We start from the raw sequence: 20,119 nt of genomic DNA, 5'->3' as shown, positions 1-20,119 counted from the left end.
TTGCTCCGGAAGCAACTTTGTTGGACCATTTCCAGAAAAAGTGGAAGCAAAGTTGCTCAATTTTCTTCAAGACGGAACTTGGCAGGAAGAGTTTCCTACACCAAAAATTTGAGATACTGGACAACACAGACTTGATTAACTCCAATCTTCCTGCATAACTAAGGTTTTTTGTGGACCAATGATGTAGTCTAGATTTAATACTATCAATAAGGACCACACAGTCCTTTTATGAGATTTTCCTAGTAAGCAAAGGAATACCTAGGTATCTCACAGGCAGAGAACCTAGGTTAAAGCTAGTAGTTTGTTTAATGTTCTCAATAACTCTAGTACAAAAAACTCGCTTTTGGAAGCATTTAGTTTAAGGCCTGAAAGATCACAGAAGTAATCAAGGACAGCAGTGACACCAGTAACAGATTCCTCATTCCCTTTGCAAAAGATAAGAAGATCGTCAGCAGAGGATAGATGTGTTAGACCTATCCTTTTACATTTAGGAAGGAAACCGAACACTCCTCTTAAAGCAGCCAAGTTGAGGAGGCGAGAAAGAATATTCATGGAGAGAACAAATAGTAAAGGAGAGAGAGGATCACATTGCCTTAAGCCCTTTGCTCCCTTGAAGTAACCAGACAAGCTTACATTGAAAGAAATATAATAACTTGCTGTTGAGAAGCAAGTGGTAATCCAATTGAAAAAAGTCTGAGGAAGTCCAATTGCCTTCAAAATAGAAGAAATAAAGTTTCAATTGAGTGAGTCAAATGCTTTGTGGAGATCAACTTTCAGCGAGCATCTGGGAGATAAGTTGTCACACCCTTAACCCGTACCCGACCCGAGTACGAGTCCGAGATGTGACATTACCTTTTTAAAATAATTTTCCTTATAAAATAACAAAATATTTGAACTTATTTTAGGAAAATAAGATAATATATTATTAAGTTATATTCAGTATAAAATTTTGAGGTAAAAAAATGTATTTGCGAACAATAAAATACGTATAAACAATAATCTGCTACAGTATCGTGAACAGTAACCTGCTACAGTACCCGAAATGTTAAATTTTCCAGTTTACAAATAGGGAATCGATTCCCCTGCTACAGGGAACCGATTCCCCTGCTACAGTACTGCTACAGTACTTCCGTAAAAATGTACATAAAATTCGTAAAAATTCAACCGTTCATTACTATACACTTACATAATTACATTCAAAACATTAGAAAAGTCGATCAGAGTGTTCGTAACTAACAACTTATTACATGCCAACATACTTTATACAACTAAAATACATACTTTGTTGTTTACTTCTGATTTGATCCCCTAATGATGGTATGCTGCGTTGCTGCTCTTAAGATCGATCTTCTTACTTTTCTGTACCTACGTGTAAATCACTTACACGCTAAGTCATAGGCTTAGTGAGGCATATAAATATAATGATGATGTATTCCTTATAAATATGAACATGTGATCTATCCATTCAATGATCTAACATATAACAATAATAATGCAATTACCTTTGATAACATTCTATAAGCCCATGTACATTACTGAGAACTCAAGGTATTCGAGTACATTGAGGTTGTGCACTATTACTGTTACCACAACTCGTATAAGTCCCACTGAGTGGCATATGAAATTTGTCCCGAAGGACCTTTGAATATGTCCCGAAGGACCTATGAGTTGTCCCGAAGGACCTATGAGTTATCCCGAAGGACCTATGAAACCCTCGACTCTTGGCATGCCAACTATACCTATAGCTCTCATATCGTATACTATGGGCATCATTCTTATATTTCATATGTTCATGTGCTCATGTCACTTATCATATCACATATACATTTGAATTTATTCACATATATCATTTATCAAATCATATGAGCATATATACCTTATGCATGTATCATAATAATTATCATGTATGCATGTTCATAACTATTGTTCTATAAAAATCAACATAGGATTAGACTTATCACAAGTCTTATTCCATTGTACTACCCTTAAAATAGGCACTCACCTTGGCCTCGCTTTCGTTGTTTCAATCCTAACTCTTCGATTGTTCCGGAATAGAATTACGTTTTATATCTACATAAACATAATTTTCAAGATATTTATCATAAGCCTAACCCTTGTAATTTGATACTAACAGCTTAAACTAATTTAATAAACCAAACTTCAACATTTTCTTTTAGGGGGAATCGATTCCCCCCAAGGGGTATCGATTCCCTCTGCATAATCTGAAATTTTACTGTTCAAACCCGAAGTTCATCAACTCTTCACTAAATTTCTCAGACAAGGTTCCTTTCATACCACCAAACTTAACTACAACCATTTTAATTAACTTCTATCAATTCCAATACTTTAAAATCTCCCATGCTTCATTCAAATTCTCAAAGCTAAAAATCATACCCAATTTTCAACATGTTTTAAATCCAATTCTAACACTCCATATTCCTTAATTAACTTATTGACAAGTTAAAAAATCTTATTCAAACTTCAAAAACTCATCCATATCAAAATTTCATATAAAAACCCATTTTTCAAATCTATCTCTAAAACATTTATCTTGTTGTTTTAGAACAAATTAAGCTTTCCTTAAGCTTAATTAACACCCAAAGAATCAAAACCCTCTTTAAAATTCCAGAAATTAACCATAAAAATCAAACTTACCTTTGTAGCCAAAGCCAACGTGAAGAAGAGGAAAACAAGGAGAAGAAGAGAAAATGAACTCTTGAACAAATTTTGCCTTCCTATCCTCTTCCACGTGGGTTAATATAAACCCATCCAAATTTTTAATTATTTTTCCTTATAAATGACCATTTTGTCCTTTAATTCATTTCATATTTACTAACAATTATTTTTAAACTATTTAATTATTCTACTTTAATCACCAAATTCTGAATTTTTACAATTTAGTCACTAACCCGTTATTTGGGATATTACAAATCTCTCCCCTTTAAGAAAATTCGTCCTCGAATTTTCTTTGCACGAACAAATAGGGGTATTGATGTCGCTTATCTTCTTCACGTTCCTACGTTGCTTCTTTTACTTTATGATTTCTCCATAGCACTTTGACCAAAGGAATAGTCTTATTCCTTAGTTGTTTCACTTCGTGAGCTAATATTTGAACAGGTTCTTCCTCCTAAGTCAAGTCAGGTCGAACCTCAATATCTTCCGGGTGTCACGATATGAGAGGGATCAGATCTATATCTTCGAAGCATTGAAATGTGAAAGACATCATGTATCTTTTCTATCTCAGGTGGTAAAGCTAGCTGATATGCTACATGTCCTACTCTCTTTACAATCTCATATGGTCCAATAAACCGAGGACTCAATTTTCCTTTTCGACCAAATCCCAACACCTTTTTCCATGGAGACACTTTTAAAAACACTTTATCTCCAACTTGAAACTCAATTTCTTTCCTTTTTAGATCTGCATATGATTTCTATCTGTCTACTGCAGCTTTGAGATTACTCTAAATTATTTGGACCTTTTCTTCTACTTCCTGAATCAACTCAGGACCAAGCACTTCTTTATCTTTGAGCTCGTACCAGTTCAAAGGCGTACGACACTTTCTTCCGTAAAGAGCTTCGTAGGGAACCATTTTAATACTCGACTGATAACTGTTGTTGTAAGCGAATTCAGCAAGTGGCAAATATTTTTCCCATGATCATTTGAATTCAATTACACAAGCTCTTAACATGTCCTCTAAAATTTGAATAGTCCGTTCGGATTGTCCATCGGTCTGAGGATGAAACGATGTGCTAAAATTTAATCGAGTTCCCAATGCTCCATGCAATGCCTTCCAAAATCTTGAAGTAAATCGAGGATCTCGATCAGAAACTATAGAAACAGGTACACCATGCAACCGTATAATCTCTTGGATGTACAACTCAGCATACTTATCCATGGAGAAATTAGTTCGTACCGGAATAAAATGGGCTGACTTAGTCAACCTATCTACAATCACCCAAATTGAATCTCTTTTGTTTGGAGTTACAGATAATCCCGTTACAAAATCCATCGTTATGTTATCCCATTTCCACTGAGGAATCGTCATTGGTTGTAATAATCCTGACAGAACCTGATGCTCAGCTTTGACTTGTTGACAAGTCAAACATTTTGACACAAATTCTATAATGTATTTCTTCATTCCTGGCCACCAATATCGACTCTTGAGGTCCATATACATTTTGTTTCCTCCTGGGTGCATCGTTAATGGACTATAGTGAGCTTCCGTTAATACATCATTCTTTAACTCATCATCATTTGGAATTACTATCCTCCCTTGATAATATAGGTTCCCATCAGCTTTCATCTCATAATCTGTACACTCTCCATTCCTTATTTGTTGTAGCTTCTTTGAACACTTTTCATCCCTAGCTTGTAATTCTTTAATTCTATCTAGCCATGATGGCTTGAGAGTCAATTCAACACAAATAGCACTATCTTCACTTAATGATAATCTAGCATCCATAGCTCGTAGAACTGCAAATGTCTTTCGACTTAAGGCATCCGCTACCACATTTGCTTTTCCCGGATGGAAATCGATCACAACATCATAATCCTTGAGAAATTCTACCCATCTTCTCTGTCTTAAATTCAACTCTTTCTGAGTCATCAAGTACTTTAAACTCTTGTGATATGTATATAAATAACATCTTTCACCATACAAGTAGTGACGCCAAATCTTAAGAGCAAATACTACTGCAGCCATCTCCAAATCATACGTTGGATAGTTTTTCTCATGTGACTTCAATTGTCTTGACGTATATGCCACCACTTTGCCTTCTTGCATCAACACACATCCCAAGCCATTATGGGATGCATCACTATAAACCACAAAATTCTTGCCAGACTCAGGTTAAACCAACACAGGAGCTTCTGTCAAAATCTTCTTTAAATTTTCAAAACTTTCCTGACATTCTGGAGTCCAAGCAAATTTTACCTCTTTCCTCAATAACTTGGTTAGGGGTAATGCTATTATCGAAAAGTTTTTAACGAATCTTCGGTAATAACCAGCTAACCCCAGAAAACTCCGGACTTCTGACACATTCTTTGGAACTTCCCATTCTAAAATAGCTTTAATCTTTTGGGGATCCACTCGAATTCCTTCTGCAGAAATCACATGTCCAAGGAAAGTCGGAGAGTTTGGCATAAAGCTTCTTTTCTCTCAAAATCTGTAACACCTTATTCAAGTGTGAACTATGTTCTTCTTTGGACTTTGAATACACGAGAATATCGTCAATAAATACCACCACAAATTGATCCAAATAGGGTTGGAATATTCTGTTCATGAGATCCATGAAAGCAGCTGGTGCATTAGTAACTCCAAACGGCATCACAATAAACTCATAGTGACCATATCTCGTTCTAAATGTCGTCTTTGGGATATCTTTGTCTTGAATCTTTAATTGATGATAACCAGAACGTAAATCAATATTCGAGAACACTGAAGCTCCTTTTAATTGATCAAACAGATCGTCAATTCGGGGAAATGGATATTTGTTCTTGATGGTCACCTTATTAAGCTGTCTATAATCAATGCAAAGACGCATTGATCCATCCTTCTTTTTGACGAACAACACCAGAGCTCCCCACGGTGAGACACTTGGTCTTATAAATCCTTTATCTAACAACTCCTTTAACTGTATCTTTAACTCTTGCAATTCTTTTGGAGCCATTCTGTATGGAGCCATAGTAATAGGCGCAGTTCCAGGCATTATTTCAATCTGGAATTCTACCTCTCTGTTTGGAGGCAAACCTGGTAATTCTGCAGGAAATATATCGGGAAACTCTGTGACTATAGGAATTTCTTCAATTATTTTCTCCTTGGTTCTAATATCCAACACATTAGCAATGAACCCTTGACATCCCTGTAGCAGTAACTTTTTGTCGTTATCGCGGAGATTACATTTGCCAATGGATTCCACCCTTCACTAAACACCACGACTTCTACCCCTTCCGGACTTTTCAACGTTACTCTTTTCAATCTACAATCCACATTCCCATAATAACGAAACAACCAATCCATTCCAGTATCACTTCAAATTCATCGAAGGGTAATTCCATCAAATTAGCAGGGAATTCAATTTCCTGAATCCGTATGGGACATCCTCGACATACCAAATTCACACTAGCACTATGCCCTAATGGATTTGTCACTATTACTTCATTATTAGTGGCTTCTAGCGGAATGTTCAGTTCTCTAACTAACTTGCTACTAATGTATGAGTATGTAGACCCCGGATCAATCAATACCATAACATGTTTATCAAACAGTAAAAAGGTACCTGTTATTATCTCTGGATCATCTCGGTCTTAATTGGTTTTGAGATTATACACCCGAGCAGTAGAGCAAACTTCTTGCTGAGTAGAGGATTCATGTTGAGTTCTACCTCTTCCTCTACCCCGTCCCCTCTGGGACATTGAAGCAGACCTCTCCTGTGGAACATACTCTTCTACCCTCAAAGGACAGTCTCTCATAATTGTCATGTTTCCCCACATCGAAAACAAGCTCCTGTTTTAACTATGCATATTCCACTATGGTTTCTTCTACATATCTGACACTGCCCAACTTGACTCTGTTGTGCTCGCACATCACCAGTCCCCACAGATTGAGTTCGTCTAGCTCTTTCCTGATTCGATCCTCTAGCAGAGGATGCCACTGATTCAGATCTTGTTTGATATCGAAAACCAAAATCTCTACCTCTCTTTGGTAGTGTAGAGCTTGATGAAGCTCTAGTTCTTTTGGATGGTAGAGCTCTCTGCTCCCCAAACCGTTCATTCTGCGCTCTCTCTAGAGCTTTAGCACGATTTATTACTTCTTGGAATGAGGACAGATTCAATACAATCAACGTTTCTTTTAGCCTTGGACGCAAGCCCTCAACAAACCACTCACAGGAATCATTCTCTGTAGGCACCAACTCTGCTGCAAAGTGACTTAACTTATTAAATTCGCACTCATACTCATATACAGTGTAATTCATTTGTTTCAAATTTAAAAATTCTTGCTTCATTTGCTTGATGAATTGGTCTCCTATATACTTATGCCGAAACTCTTCCAGGAACAGAGACCATGTCACTTGATCACTGGTCATCCTCAAAGTGACATTTTTCCACCAAATTCTCGCTAGCCCACGAAGCAAAGAGACCACCCCGTCCAACTTCTCCACATCAGAACAGTGGAGTCCTTCTAACATAATTTTCACATCATTAAGCCAAAGGTCCGCAGCAACAGGACCTTCCTCGGCTTCACCTTTAAACTCTGGAGCTCCTAAACCCTTCAACTCCTTTGCAACATTCATTTTTGGAGTTGAAGTAACAGGAGGTTGGAAACGCGTCAATACTGCATCTAACGTTCTAAAGAACATATCTTGATCAACTACAGGCACTCTAGAAGATGTATGTTCTTCACCTTGCCTGGCCAGGGCAGGTGAATTATTACTTTCAGCGGGTTGATCATCTCCCGCTTGACTTCGAGAACTATCATGTCCGGACATCTATTAAAAATAAACATATCATTCTATTAGCAAAACAACATACTCATTACCATACCAGATCATAAGTTTTCACTATTTTGTTGGCATGTATACATTATAAAACACTATAGACTCCGGTTTATGCCGAGAATCGACTAAACCTTGCTCTGATACCATTAAATGTCACACCCCTAACCCGTACCCGACCCGAGTACGAGTCCGAGATGTGACATTACCTTTTTAAAATAATTTTCAGTATAAAATAACAAAATATTTGAACTTATTTTAGGAAAATAAGATATTATATTATTATATTATATTCAGTATAAAATTTTGAGGTAAAAAAAATGTATTTGCGAACAATAAAATACGTATAAACAATAATCTGCTATAGTACCGTGGACAGTAACCTGCTACAGTACCCGAAATGTTAAATTTTCCAGTTTACAAATAGGGAATCGATTCCCCTGCTACAGGGAACCGGTTCCCCTGCTACAGTACTGCTACAGTACTTCCGTAAAAATGTACATAAAATTCGTAAAAATTCAACCGTTCATTACTATACCCTTACATAATTACATTCAAAACATTAGAAAAGTCGATCAGAGTGTTCGTAACTAACAACTTATTACATGCCAACATACTTTATACAACTAAAATACATATTTTGTTGTTTACTTCTGATTTGATCCCCTAATGATGGTATGCTGCGTTGCTGCTCTTAAGATCGATCTTCTTACTTTTCTGTACCTACGTGTAAATCACTTACACGCTAAGTCATAGGCTTAGTGAGGCATATAAATATAATGATGATGTATTCCTTATAAATATGAACATGTGATCTATCCATTCAATGATCTAACATATAACAATAATAATGCAATTACCTTTGATAACATTCTATAAGCCCATGTACATTACTGAGAACTCAAGGTATTCGAGTACATTGAGGTTGTGCACTATTGCTGTCACCACAGCTCGTATAAGTCCCACTGAGTGGCATATGAAATTTGTCCCGAAGGACCTTTGAATATGTCCCGAAGGACCTATGAGTTGTCCCGAAAGACCTATGAGTTGTCCCGAAGGACCTATGAAACCCTCGACTCTTGGCATGCCAACTATACCTATAGCTCTCATATCATATACTATGGACATCATTCTTATATTTCATATGTTCATGTGCTCATGTCACTTATCATATCACATATACATTTGAATTTATTCACATATATCATTTATCAAATCATATGAGTATATATACCTTATGCATGTATCATAATAATTATCATGTATGCATGTTCATAACTATTGTTCTATAAAAATCAACATAGGATTAGACTTATCACAAGTCTTATTCCATTGTACTACCCTTAAAATAGGCACTCACCTTGGCCTCGCTTTCGTTGTTTCAATCCTAACTCTTCGATTGTTCCGGAATAGAATTACGTTTTATATCTACATAAACATAATTTTCAAGATATTTATCAGAAGCCTAACCCTTGTAATTTGATACTAACAACTTAAACTAATTTAATAAACCAAACTTCAACATTTTCTTTTAGGGGGAATCGATTCCCCCCCAAGGGGTATCGATTTCCTCTGCATAATCTGAAATTTTACTGTTCAAACCCGAAGATCATCAACTCTTCACTAAATTTCTCAGACAAGGTTCCTTTCATACCACCAAACTTAACTACAACCATTTTAATTAACTTCTATCAATTCCAATACTTTAAAATCTCCAATGCTTCATTCAAATTCTCAAAGCTAAAAATCATACCCAATTTTCAACATGTTTTAAATCCAATTCTAACACTCCATATTCCTTAATTAACTTATTGACAAGTTAAAAAAATCTTATTCAAACTTCAAAAACTCATCCATATCAAAATTTCATCTAAAAACCCATTTTTCAAATCTATCTCTAAAACATTTATCTTGTTGTTTTAGAACAAATTAAGCTTTCCTTAAGCTTAATTAACACCCAAAGAATCAAAACCCTCTTTAAAATTCCAGAAATTAACCATAAAAATCAAACTTACCTTTGTAGCCAAAGCCAACGTGAAGAAGAGGAAAACAAGGAGAAGAAGAGAAAATGAACTCTTGAACAAATTTTGCCTTCCTATCCTCTTCCACGTGGGTTAATATAAACCCATCCAAATTTTTAATTATTTTTCCTTATAAATGACCATTTTGTCCTTTAATTCATTTCATATTTACTAACAATTATTTTTAAACTATTTAATTATTCTACTTTAATCACCAAATTCTAAATTTTTACAATTTAGTCACTAACCCGTTATTTGGGATATTACATAAGTTCTTTCTGTTATAGCCTCTAACTATTTCTTGAGAAAGAAGGGTGTTTTCAATGATGCTCCTACCCTTAATAAAGGTTGTTTGGTTGAGTGTAACCAAGTCAGGCATGAGAGAAGTAAGTCTTCTGACAATGATCTTAGAGATTGCCTTATACACCACAGAGCAATATGAAAACGGCCTAAAGTCCTTTATCTTGCTTGGGTTATTGATTTTAGGGACCAACGTAATTATTGTAGCATTGAAAGCTGGAAGAAGACAGGAATCAATGAAGAAATAGGAGATGGTTGCTACAACATCACTTTCAATAATATGCCATGTGGATTTAAAAAAAGAGGGGAGAATACCCATCGGGCCTAGGAGCTTTTTCATTGCCTTGGCTGAAAAAAGCGTCTTTGATTTCCTCTTTAGTAATTTCCTTCACAAGAGCTTCAACCTTGTCAGCAGATAAGGAAAATTGGATTAAGTTCTTTAGATGGTCAGGGGAAATTTCTTTGACTGTAGGATCAACAGCGCCTAACAATTTGGAAAAGAAATTAACCACCTCAGCTGCCATTTGGTCGTAAGTTTCTAGCCGGTTACCATGATCATCAATGAGAGTGCGAATGGTGTCTCTTTTATTTTTCAAAGCAACCGCAGAATGAAACAGTCTGGTGCATTTGTCACCCTCCTTCAACCATTGAATTTTTTCTTTTTGTCTGAAGAACAAAGCTTCAGATTCCTCCAAGTTTTTTAAGTCGTTTTGAAGGGTAAGCTCCTTTTCGATGTCATCTTCTCCCTTTAAAGTTTTGAGTTGTTGCTGCTTCAGTTCGGTTCTCTTTTGCTTTACTCTGCCTGAAAGGTTACTAAAGCATTCGTGATTGAGGTTCTTAAGGCTAGATTCAATATCTTAAGTTTAGAAAAAAGAACCTGCATAGGATTTTCATTGGCAGTTCTAGACCAGGACTGTTTTACCACTTCCATGAAACTCGGGTGCTGAGTCCAATAATTGAAGAATTTAAACAGTTTGGGGCGGTCAACTTAGGCTTCTTTAGAGAGCCAAACCTGAGCAAAACAGTGGTCGGAGGGACCAGGAGCTTGAAATTCAGTATGCAATCTTTGAAAGATGACACCCATTAAGGGTTAATAAGAACTCTATCGAGTTTTCGTGCAAGGAAGACATTTTGCTGTTTGTTGCTCCATGTGTACGTTGGGCCAAAAAAAGGGTGATCAAAGAGGTCAAGATCAGTGAGTGTATCTTGAAAGTCTCTCATGTTTGAAATAGATATAGGGCCTATGAGATCGTAATCCGAACCTTCTTTAGAGTGGAGAAAAATGTTAAAATCGCCACCAATAATCCAGGGAGTATGGCCAACATAAGAATGGAGGTCACGTAAATACTGTCAGAGAAGTCTTCTTGTAATTCCGTTGTTACTGCCATAGACTGTTGTGATGACTAAATGAGAGTTATGGAACCTCCATCTGATAGTTAAACACTGGTCAGAAGAATGAATTAACGAGAAGTCCAGACCCTTCCTCCAAAGAACCCATATTATACCATTTAAGGCATGTTCATAGTTAGTAACGGCGTTCCAGCCAGAAAATTTGTTACCTAGGATATTAACAGACTTATCTTTCTTCACTCTTGTCTCCATCAGACAGAACACGTCAATTTTATTCTTGTTAGCTCTACTAATAACTTTTGTTTGCTTGTGAGGACAATTGAGTCCTCTCACATTCCAAAAAATGAGATTCATTGGGATGGAGTTTCAATTTTATCCCCTCCCCCACCAACTACAGAACACTTGTGGCCATCTTGCTTTTCTTTCTTTTTTAGTTTAAGCTCCTTTACTAAGACAACTACTCCTTTTGACGCAGCTCGAGGTTTCTTTTGAGTTTCCATTGAAGCAGGAGGAATTTCCTCTGTATCATTAAGTATCTAGAATCCGTTTAAAGAACTTGAAATGGCCATCTTTTTCTCTTTGACAGGCCTTCATATTCCTTTTTTAGGAATAGTCGGGGAGAAATCACTTTTGTTCTTGAAAGTTTATTCAGTTGGGTCTGAACTGGTTTGCTCCACTAAAGAGGAGGCTTGGTGAGCCTCTTTTAGCTCTATACTTTCATTTGATAAATCTTTGACTTGAGATTCGGTTGCAGTAGAGGCAGTATGAACTTGGAGATCTTCATTTTGTTGATTACTTCCTTTGGCAGAGTTATCCTCAGCTGAACATTTTTCTGAAGAAGAAACTAAAGTCTCTTGTAGCAGTTCAATTCCAACAGTTGAAGGCTCTGTCTCGACAACACTTGTAGATTTCTCTTTTTTCCTCCAAATTAGATTTTTTTTGCAGCAACATGGTCTTTAGGATTCATACATACTTTTTCATTGTGACAAAAAATTTGACAGTAAGAACACCGAGCTGGCATCCAAGGAACTTCAACTGAAACGGTGACCTTTACTCTATCCTTTAGTTCCACTTCAATTTGTTCAGGAATAATGTCTTTTGCTCCTACTTCGATACAAAGTTTAGCGAATTCTAGGTGCGTTTTTGAAGCAGTGGCAGTGTCCATAGAAAGTGGAATTCGAATTGCACTACCTATGTAACTGAGTCCTAAACGTGAATATAATTCAAGGGGAACATTGTAGAAATGAACCCAGATAGGCAAACTAGAGAGATTGAAACTTAATTTTTGTAGACTGGGTTCCCATTTTCTTAGAATTAGGGGCATGTTCAGTACATGCCAGAGTCCATTTTCAAGGACCTAGTCATGAGCAGTAGCAGATGAGAAGGAGAAAACATATAAATTGTTTCCAGCAATACTCACCTGGATTTACACTCCCGCCGTAGCTTTCCTCCATAAGGAGTTTACAATTCTTTGCAATGAAGTGAGGCTCGGTACATGACCAAGAAGTTGGCCAATGAGAGAGAGGTTCCACTCCTCAATTCCAGAGTCAAGCACTTCTCGAGGGGGATGAACCGTTGCGGTACCGTCGTAAACCCTAGGGGGTGGAATTCCAAATTGTGATTTTTAGAACCACCAAACAACTTTCTCCAGTCCATGGATTTCTCAGGGTGAGGAGGAGAAGGAGTCTAGGCAAACTGGGTGAAGAGGAAACTCCGAGAAAGAGAATAGAGAACGCCCAGGAGCGCCGGAGACACGACGGATAACCCTGAAATTGTTAGCCCTACTAATATACGCCCAGAGAAATCTTATCGTGCGCCTAACCCTCTAATGCCTTCCACTTCTCCATGTGATTAACATCGACTTTCAGTAATTCAATGGCTTGACAAATTATACCAAACTCCATTTTTGCTCTTTCAGCCCCCAACTCGAGGGTGCGTTTGTCATGTTCGTGCATAGTGGCCCATGCTTAATGCATGTATTACTCATTCAAGTTGTTCGTATAAACCCATAGGACAGAGAGATTATAAAAAATGTTAGTTTTTAAAATATTCGTGTTCGAATAATATGTGTGTAATGTATATTATCAATATCTTATTATCACATGAAACTATATAAAGAAAAATTGTTCATACCATAATTCGGAGTTCCTGTATGAACTGTTTTCAACCCAAAGCATATGCAGGAGTCGAACAGAGATGCTTGAAAGCAGGGGTGGATGCACTAATCCCCCTAGGGGTCAAGTGCATCCCATTATTTAGGAAAAAAAGTGAAATTTAGTATAATATGTTAAAGAAAAACGGAATAAATTTTTTTTGCACCCCATTATTTTTAAGAAAAGAAAATTAAAATTTTGGACTCCTATTTATAAATTTTTGGATCCGCCACTGCTTGAAAGTGGATGCTATAATATAATCTTATGATGGAAAACAACTTTTTCCATCTTGAAATAATTTTCAGTTTTATCCAGTAATATTGATTTAGGCAAGTCTAATTGCATCTTTATTCTGTATGACCCCTAAATTTAGAGGTTTCACATATAAATATCTTCAAGTTTGTCATGTAAATAGGGATAGATTAAAAGGAGTGGTGGGAATAATGACCTTCTAGAATTTTAAAATTATCATATATTTTAGGTTTTTCTATATATTTTTTATTGAAAAATTCGTTTTCATCCTCCTAAAATTTTAGAGGTTTAACCCCGTAGTATAAAGTTTTGCGTCCATCTCTACATGTATAATCTTCATGCCCTAAAGACATTTCCGTTCAAAGGAAAAACAAGTTTTCCGTTTGGTTCTCAGGAAAGTGACACATAATGTTGGTAACGAATATTTTGATATTATTTTTATAATTTTCTATGATGAATTTTGGTAAAAATACTTCGTAGATCACTTGTAATTTTAAAATTGACAAATTAATTTCTATTATAGAATATTTTAAGAATCTCATTTTAAAAAATATTACAGAGCCTACCCATCTTTTGGGCCAGGCCTATAATGTTAAATTTTTCTGCATTGCTGCTGGTATACTTGTACGATTATGAAAGGGGAATCATCAGCATAACAGATACCTCCTACCATAATTTATCTGCGAGCTCATGTGCAAGTATAATTTTTCAAATTGAGAATATCAGGGTATAATATTTTCAGCTGTCGATCCTCATATAAGGAAATTCTAATCACCATTTTTATTCCAGTCTTGGCATGTATCAAATGAAGTCTCTGGGTCTTCAGAGGTTCGTGCAAACTGTACAGTATATATTTATGGCCACAACCATGAAAAGTAGTCGAGTTTGTCACGAGGGATCCACTATCTATATACAGCTAGCCAACCATATTTTCAGAGATTTGCAGAGGATTTGATTTACACAAGACCGACACTACACTACTCCACTTCTGACATGTCAGTGATGTATTGTGAGTTATATTATGACACTAAAATACTATAAGGCTTCGTTGTTTGCAAATTACACTTTGAAGCACGTCCCCTCCCTGGTGTAAGGGACTCAAACAATCTGTAAAGACCAAATAAACAAAAGAAGTACAGAAATGAAAGGTGGGGCTTTTCAGTTGTCATTCACTTTTTCTGTAGAATTTCAATTGGATTTTATATGTATAGATAAAGAGGTATCTTATGTCGAAAGGCACCATATGAAACCTTCTAACATGTCTGCTTCATGGTCGACCCATCCACCTGCCAAAGATTCATCTCCTTTTCATGTGTTTAATGGAATTTTATATCCCTTGTGGATTTCATTCTTCTGAGTTGTGACAGGACCGGGCCGTGCTTTTTTGGCTCTTCGATTGCAAAAACCAAAAACATTGAAAACGGAAGCTTTTAATGGTGAATCGAGTGTAGTTTATTCGACCCCGTGTTATGTTCAAGTTATTTACATAAAATGTAGTCCTTTACAGCATTATTTTTTACTTATATTCTTTATCCTATTAGCAATCATTTTATTTTCCCCCTCTTATTCGAAATGGGCAACTATATGCTTGTACATTTTGTCATTTCATCTTCTTCGTCCCTAGTTTTGCACCAACTTTTAGGTTACAAAATGATCAAACCCATCACTATGTTCCAAGTATAGTCACTTTACACAAGGCTCCATTTCCATGTCTATATGTGCTTTGTAAGTTTTTTTTAATAAAGTTTGCATTTTTTTCACTTATAAATATCTTCCTTACTTCAAAAGATAGAGTAATATTTAAAAACGTTATATACGTTAAGACAACTTTCATTTCATTCAGAAAAATATGTGAAGTGTCGTTTGTTAATCAAATCTCAACAATCGATACTATTTTCATATTGGGATTTTATTTGATTATTTCCTCTTCTGATGATGATGGATGTAAAACCATGGTGAAAACTAGCAAATTTGCAGAAGCAAGTGGTCCTCAAACCAACAAGCTTTGAACCTTTAATCTTTGCTCATATCATTCAGCGATGAAAGAAACCGATTGATTTGTTGTTTTTATCCATGAAATATAATACAATCTCGGTTTCACCTCATCACGTTGGAATAGAGATGTTCCCTTCCCTCACCACATTTTGGCAGCAGGGTTGGCTTTCATTGTATTTGGACCATACAGCTCAACACTGAAAGCGAACCATTCGATTATTCTACAGCTTCTGCTCTATCCATCATTTAATTTTTCTTTTCTGTTTCATCTTCATTACCTTGGCACCTTTCTCTTTTTTGGTTCAACGCCAAACAGGGTGAGGGGGTGACTCATGTTTTTGGGTTGAAGATTTTGATGATGGCTTGTGTTGGAAAGTAGAAAGATTCCAGGCAAAAAGCTTTCGGTAGTAATCAACTTAAGAGCATGCATTGTCTGATTATTCTGATATCAGCCCATCCTTCACCATCATTTCTTTTTTCATTTCAAGCTTACATCAGGCAACACCATATCCTTCAACCATTTCCACTTACCAGCTTTAATTTTTTTAACTTCAATAATCATGATTTGGTTTCCATCATTTCAAAATAAAAACCGTATAAATGAACAAAAAATTTAAAAAAATATATACATATCCCTTTTAAATATATTATATACACATCAATACAAAGAACAATCTTATAAATTTAAAGCTCACTTTCCCCCCTTTATTTCTGGATCAAATGCAACAAATTTACAACAAAAAGACAGAGAAAAGGTTAAATAATTTCTTGGTGGGGACTAAAAAACCACAATTAAAAGGAACAAACTTTTCCAGGAAAGAAGGCGTGTATGTGCCTCTACTTTCATCATTCATAAAAGCTTTAAATATGTACATCTAAATTAATTAGCTTTTTTAAAAGCTACTTTTCTTTAATTTTCTTCAACTCATGCTCTTAGTCTTACCAGTTTCACTCCTTATATATATAAACACAAGTAATCATCTTTTGCAAACCCAGAACTAAAATCTCTTCATTTCTTTTCTCTTCTTGCAAAATCTTTCTCAAGTTAAATGGACGAATCTTGGCGAATCTGCATGGGAATGTCAACTACCCACCATCTTCCTCGACGAAAATCTATGGAAAATTCCATATTCTCAATGAACCATGTCACCATGGAGATGCCTGATCACAATCTCGATGTAGATGGCTTCTCTGACGTCTTCGGCGGCCCACCACGGAGTGTTCTTTGCCGGAAGTTGTCCGGCGACTTAACCCGGTCGACATCCTTTTACGAAGATGTTTTCCTCCAACAGGATTTCATTTCATCTCGTTCAATGAAGGACGGCCGGAGTCTACCAGCGTTTAAGATTCCTGCAAGAGAGGAAGGGTTCTACAATGACGTTTTTGGGACGGTTGATGATCACTGGCGGTGGAGGGAGAGGTCAAGGTCGAATTCGAAGGCGAAGTCAAACTCATCGTCGGTGTTGAGTTCGGAGGAGCTGAGCCCTCTCCGGCCGGTGGTAGGAGATGATGTTGGCTTTTCTTCTTTTGCTTCAAAGCTCAGGTAATCTAATAAGTTTTATTATATTTGTTAAATTACGTTAAAGAATAGTGAAATAGATTTGAAAAAAAAACATGTGTATTTGGAGGTGCAGGCCAATTAATGTTCCATGCAGATGGAACTCAACAACAATGGCGGCAGATGAGAAAGCTTCAAGGCAACAATGGATGCCATCATTTCCAAGCAGCCGTTCTTCCTATAACGAAAATCTTTACGTGGAAAACGAATACAAAAACTTGATGAGAAGCTCATCAAATAATTATGGATTCAGTCGTCGTGCAACTTCCCCAGAAATCATAAGCTTGGATCCCCATTCTTTTAGAAGTGTCAAAATATCATCCGATGATTTTGAGTTCAATTCCCCTTCCTCCCCCGCTTCTTCACTTTGTCATGAACCAGTCAGAGCGCCTAGTGATTCAATTCATCAAGAAGGAGAAGAAGAAGAAGAAGAAGAAGATGATGATGAGGTTACGAGTTCTTATGTTATTGAGATCAATTCTGATCTTAGAGAGAGTAGTGGTGAAGCAGTTTCGATCGATGAAGCGATTGCTTGGGCGAAGGAAAGATACAATACTCAAACTACTTCTGAGAAAACCCAGTCAATTGAAACAGAAGGTGAGATTGTGAATTATATTCTAGTGTTTATCTGAAATATTTATGATGAAACTTCAATTAGATGGATAAAATAACATAATTTCTGTATATGATTTGCAGGAAGGTCTGCTTCACCTGAATCATTTGACCTTCAAATGGATGGCCATGGAACAATGCAATCTCCAAAGGTAAATTAGTAGCCTTTTGCTCTGTTTCAGTGTCACAGACTAAATACAAAAAGGTTGGCTAATATGTTTTCCTTTTAACTTCTTAATTTTCAGGAAGACGAAGAAACGAAATCAGAAGCAAAAGGAGAAAAAGAGAGATCAGAAGAACATGTAAGATAGAGCCATTGTAGAATATTTCTGTGGATTAGTATGAACAAGATTTGATCAACATGTACATTATTCCTTTGACGGAACTGCAGATTAAAATGGATATTTTGGATGATGATGTAAAGCTTTGGTCATCCGGGAAAGAAAATAACATCCAATTGCTCCTTTCAACACTTGATCAAGTAAGATACTAACCTTTCCCAAGTTTCAAGGATTCCATTGATTTGCAGGCGAGATTCCAACTTTATGTTGTTCATTGGATGAAAATGAATTCAGATACTATGGCCAAGTAGCGGTTGGAACATGATCCCATTAACAAGTCTTAAAGAAAGCTCACAAGTGAAAAAAGCTTACCAGAAAGCTAGGTTATGTCTTCACCCAGACAAATTGCAACAAAGAGGTGCAACCCTTTCACAAAAATACGTTTCAGAGAAGGCCTTCGCCATCCTCCAGGTAACACAAGGAGTGTCCCCTCAATAAACTTTCTGAAGGAACAGTAGAGACTCATTGTAAAGTTTAACCCAAATTCAAGTTTTAATCTGAAGTTACATGACTCTAGGATGCATGGGCTGCTTTCATCTCCCAAGATGTCTTCTTCAACTAGTCCAAAACGCGGGGGATTTCGGAACCTTTTTGGGAAGCTTGGAACAAACAAAGAGTCCCTGGATTCATAAGATTGAGGGGTCTGTTTAAAGGGCTGATAACCTTGGGAATGTGCAAGAAATATCTAATGTGGTTGGAACTGAAATTAAATCATATATGTACATGCAAGACTTTTGTATGTTTGTTTGATGCCTACATTTTACCTTTCTAATTCATGCAGCACGACACAATAACCAGAAAATCAATCAAAGTGCTATTTGAAAATAACTTGAAGAATTAGACAATGTGTCGTCCTATTCCGTTAGTTCTCTCTTTCTTCTCATCGGGAAACCCTTCAAAGAGCAACCCTGAGAACAGATGACTCAATTGACAAATTTGCGAGGAAAAAAAACTGAGAATGTTGCTTGATATTCCATTGGTGACCCAGTTTAATCAAGGCTGAATGAAGATATTTTTACTGTTTTTAATCTGCTAGAACAGATTTGATGTTTACGTATTTGAACCTATTTAAACCTGAACTAACATGCAACTCTGCGCACCCAATATGGACAGCGTTTCAATCGAAATCCAGAAACAAGTTGGCAAATGACGACAAGAATCAATGACCTATTTATACTCATCAATTACATAGAAAATGGATCTATCCGGATACAGACATACAATAAATGAGGACCCTCACAAATGTGAATGAATTATTATAACCCAAGTTCCATCTGCAGTTGAGGCAGAGTGAAAACAAGTGCTAAAGACAAGATAACAATATTTTTCCTGGGAGTATTAAGCAGATAAAAAGGTACATGTAACCTTCATTTCCAATTTGAGTAGTTCTCCATCCAAATGCCTCAACGATCATGCTTGTCTTGATCATGTATAAATTCATATATAGCACCCAAGAAAATTTTATGGAAGATTTTCACTGTGATGAAGATCTAAATTAAGGAGGGATCAATAAGAAGAGCAAATAACTCACAAAACCATGCATGGAAGAACAAGACTGGAAAGCAGGGACTAGCACTTGTAATTCGTGAAAAGACATATGTATGGTGGTCATCAATGAGGTAATTCTACAAGCTTTTGAATCAAGAAAAGAAAGGTCAAGTCCCAGATGTGTCCACCAGATTTCATTATACAATGACGCTGCTGACTCAGACTGCACTATCTGCCAACTGATATGCCCCAGCGGCACCGTAATTAAGCTGCCATTCACACTGCAGCAACATCAGCACTACAGCCTCAACCCGACCCGTCCATGAAGACCCAAGCCTGATTCTTCCGGACGCCTTCACCATGTTTTTGGCTATTTATGTTATAGTCCTTACCATTCTGTTTTTATCATAATTAAATCTTTTTTTTTTCATTTTGCTTGCGGATTGGTCCATTAGCATGCATGTGATATTATTATTTGCATTGATTATTATTATTATTGTTGTTATTAATATATGTTTTTTATTTCTTTTGTAGAATCATTCATTCTTAGGAGGC

At 36.4% G+C, this 20,119-nt stretch overlaps 1 protein-coding gene across 1 annotated transcript; it reads left to right on the top strand.

The window, feature by feature from the left end:
* The first annotated feature begins 16,544 nt into the window (after positions 1–16,544).
* LOC120148460 lies at positions 16,545–18,864 on the top strand. Its single transcript, XM_039161574.1, has 7 exons — positions 16,545–17,108; positions 17,200–17,720; positions 17,820–17,887; positions 17,981–18,037; positions 18,127–18,216; positions 18,311–18,487; positions 18,594–18,864. Exons 1-7 carry the CDS (start codon positions 16,615–16,617, stop codon positions 18,636–18,638), a joined length of 1,452 nt encoding a protein of 483 aa, XP_039017505.1. The 5' UTR covers positions 16,545–16,614; the 3' UTR covers positions 18,639–18,864.
* Positions 18,865–20,119: the final 1,255 nt, after the last annotated feature.

The sequence above is a fragment of the Hibiscus syriacus genome, unplaced genomic scaffold (genome assembly GCF_006381635.1).
Source record: "Hibiscus syriacus cultivar Baekdansim isolate YM2019G1 unplaced genomic scaffold, ASM638163v2 tig00110959_pilon, whole genome shotgun sequence".
Lineage (NCBI taxonomy): Eukaryota > Viridiplantae > Streptophyta > Magnoliopsida > Malvales > Malvaceae > Hibiscus > Hibiscus syriacus.
The sequence above is the reverse complement of the archived record's forward strand: the minus strand, read 5'-3'. Positions and strand labels throughout refer to the sequence as shown.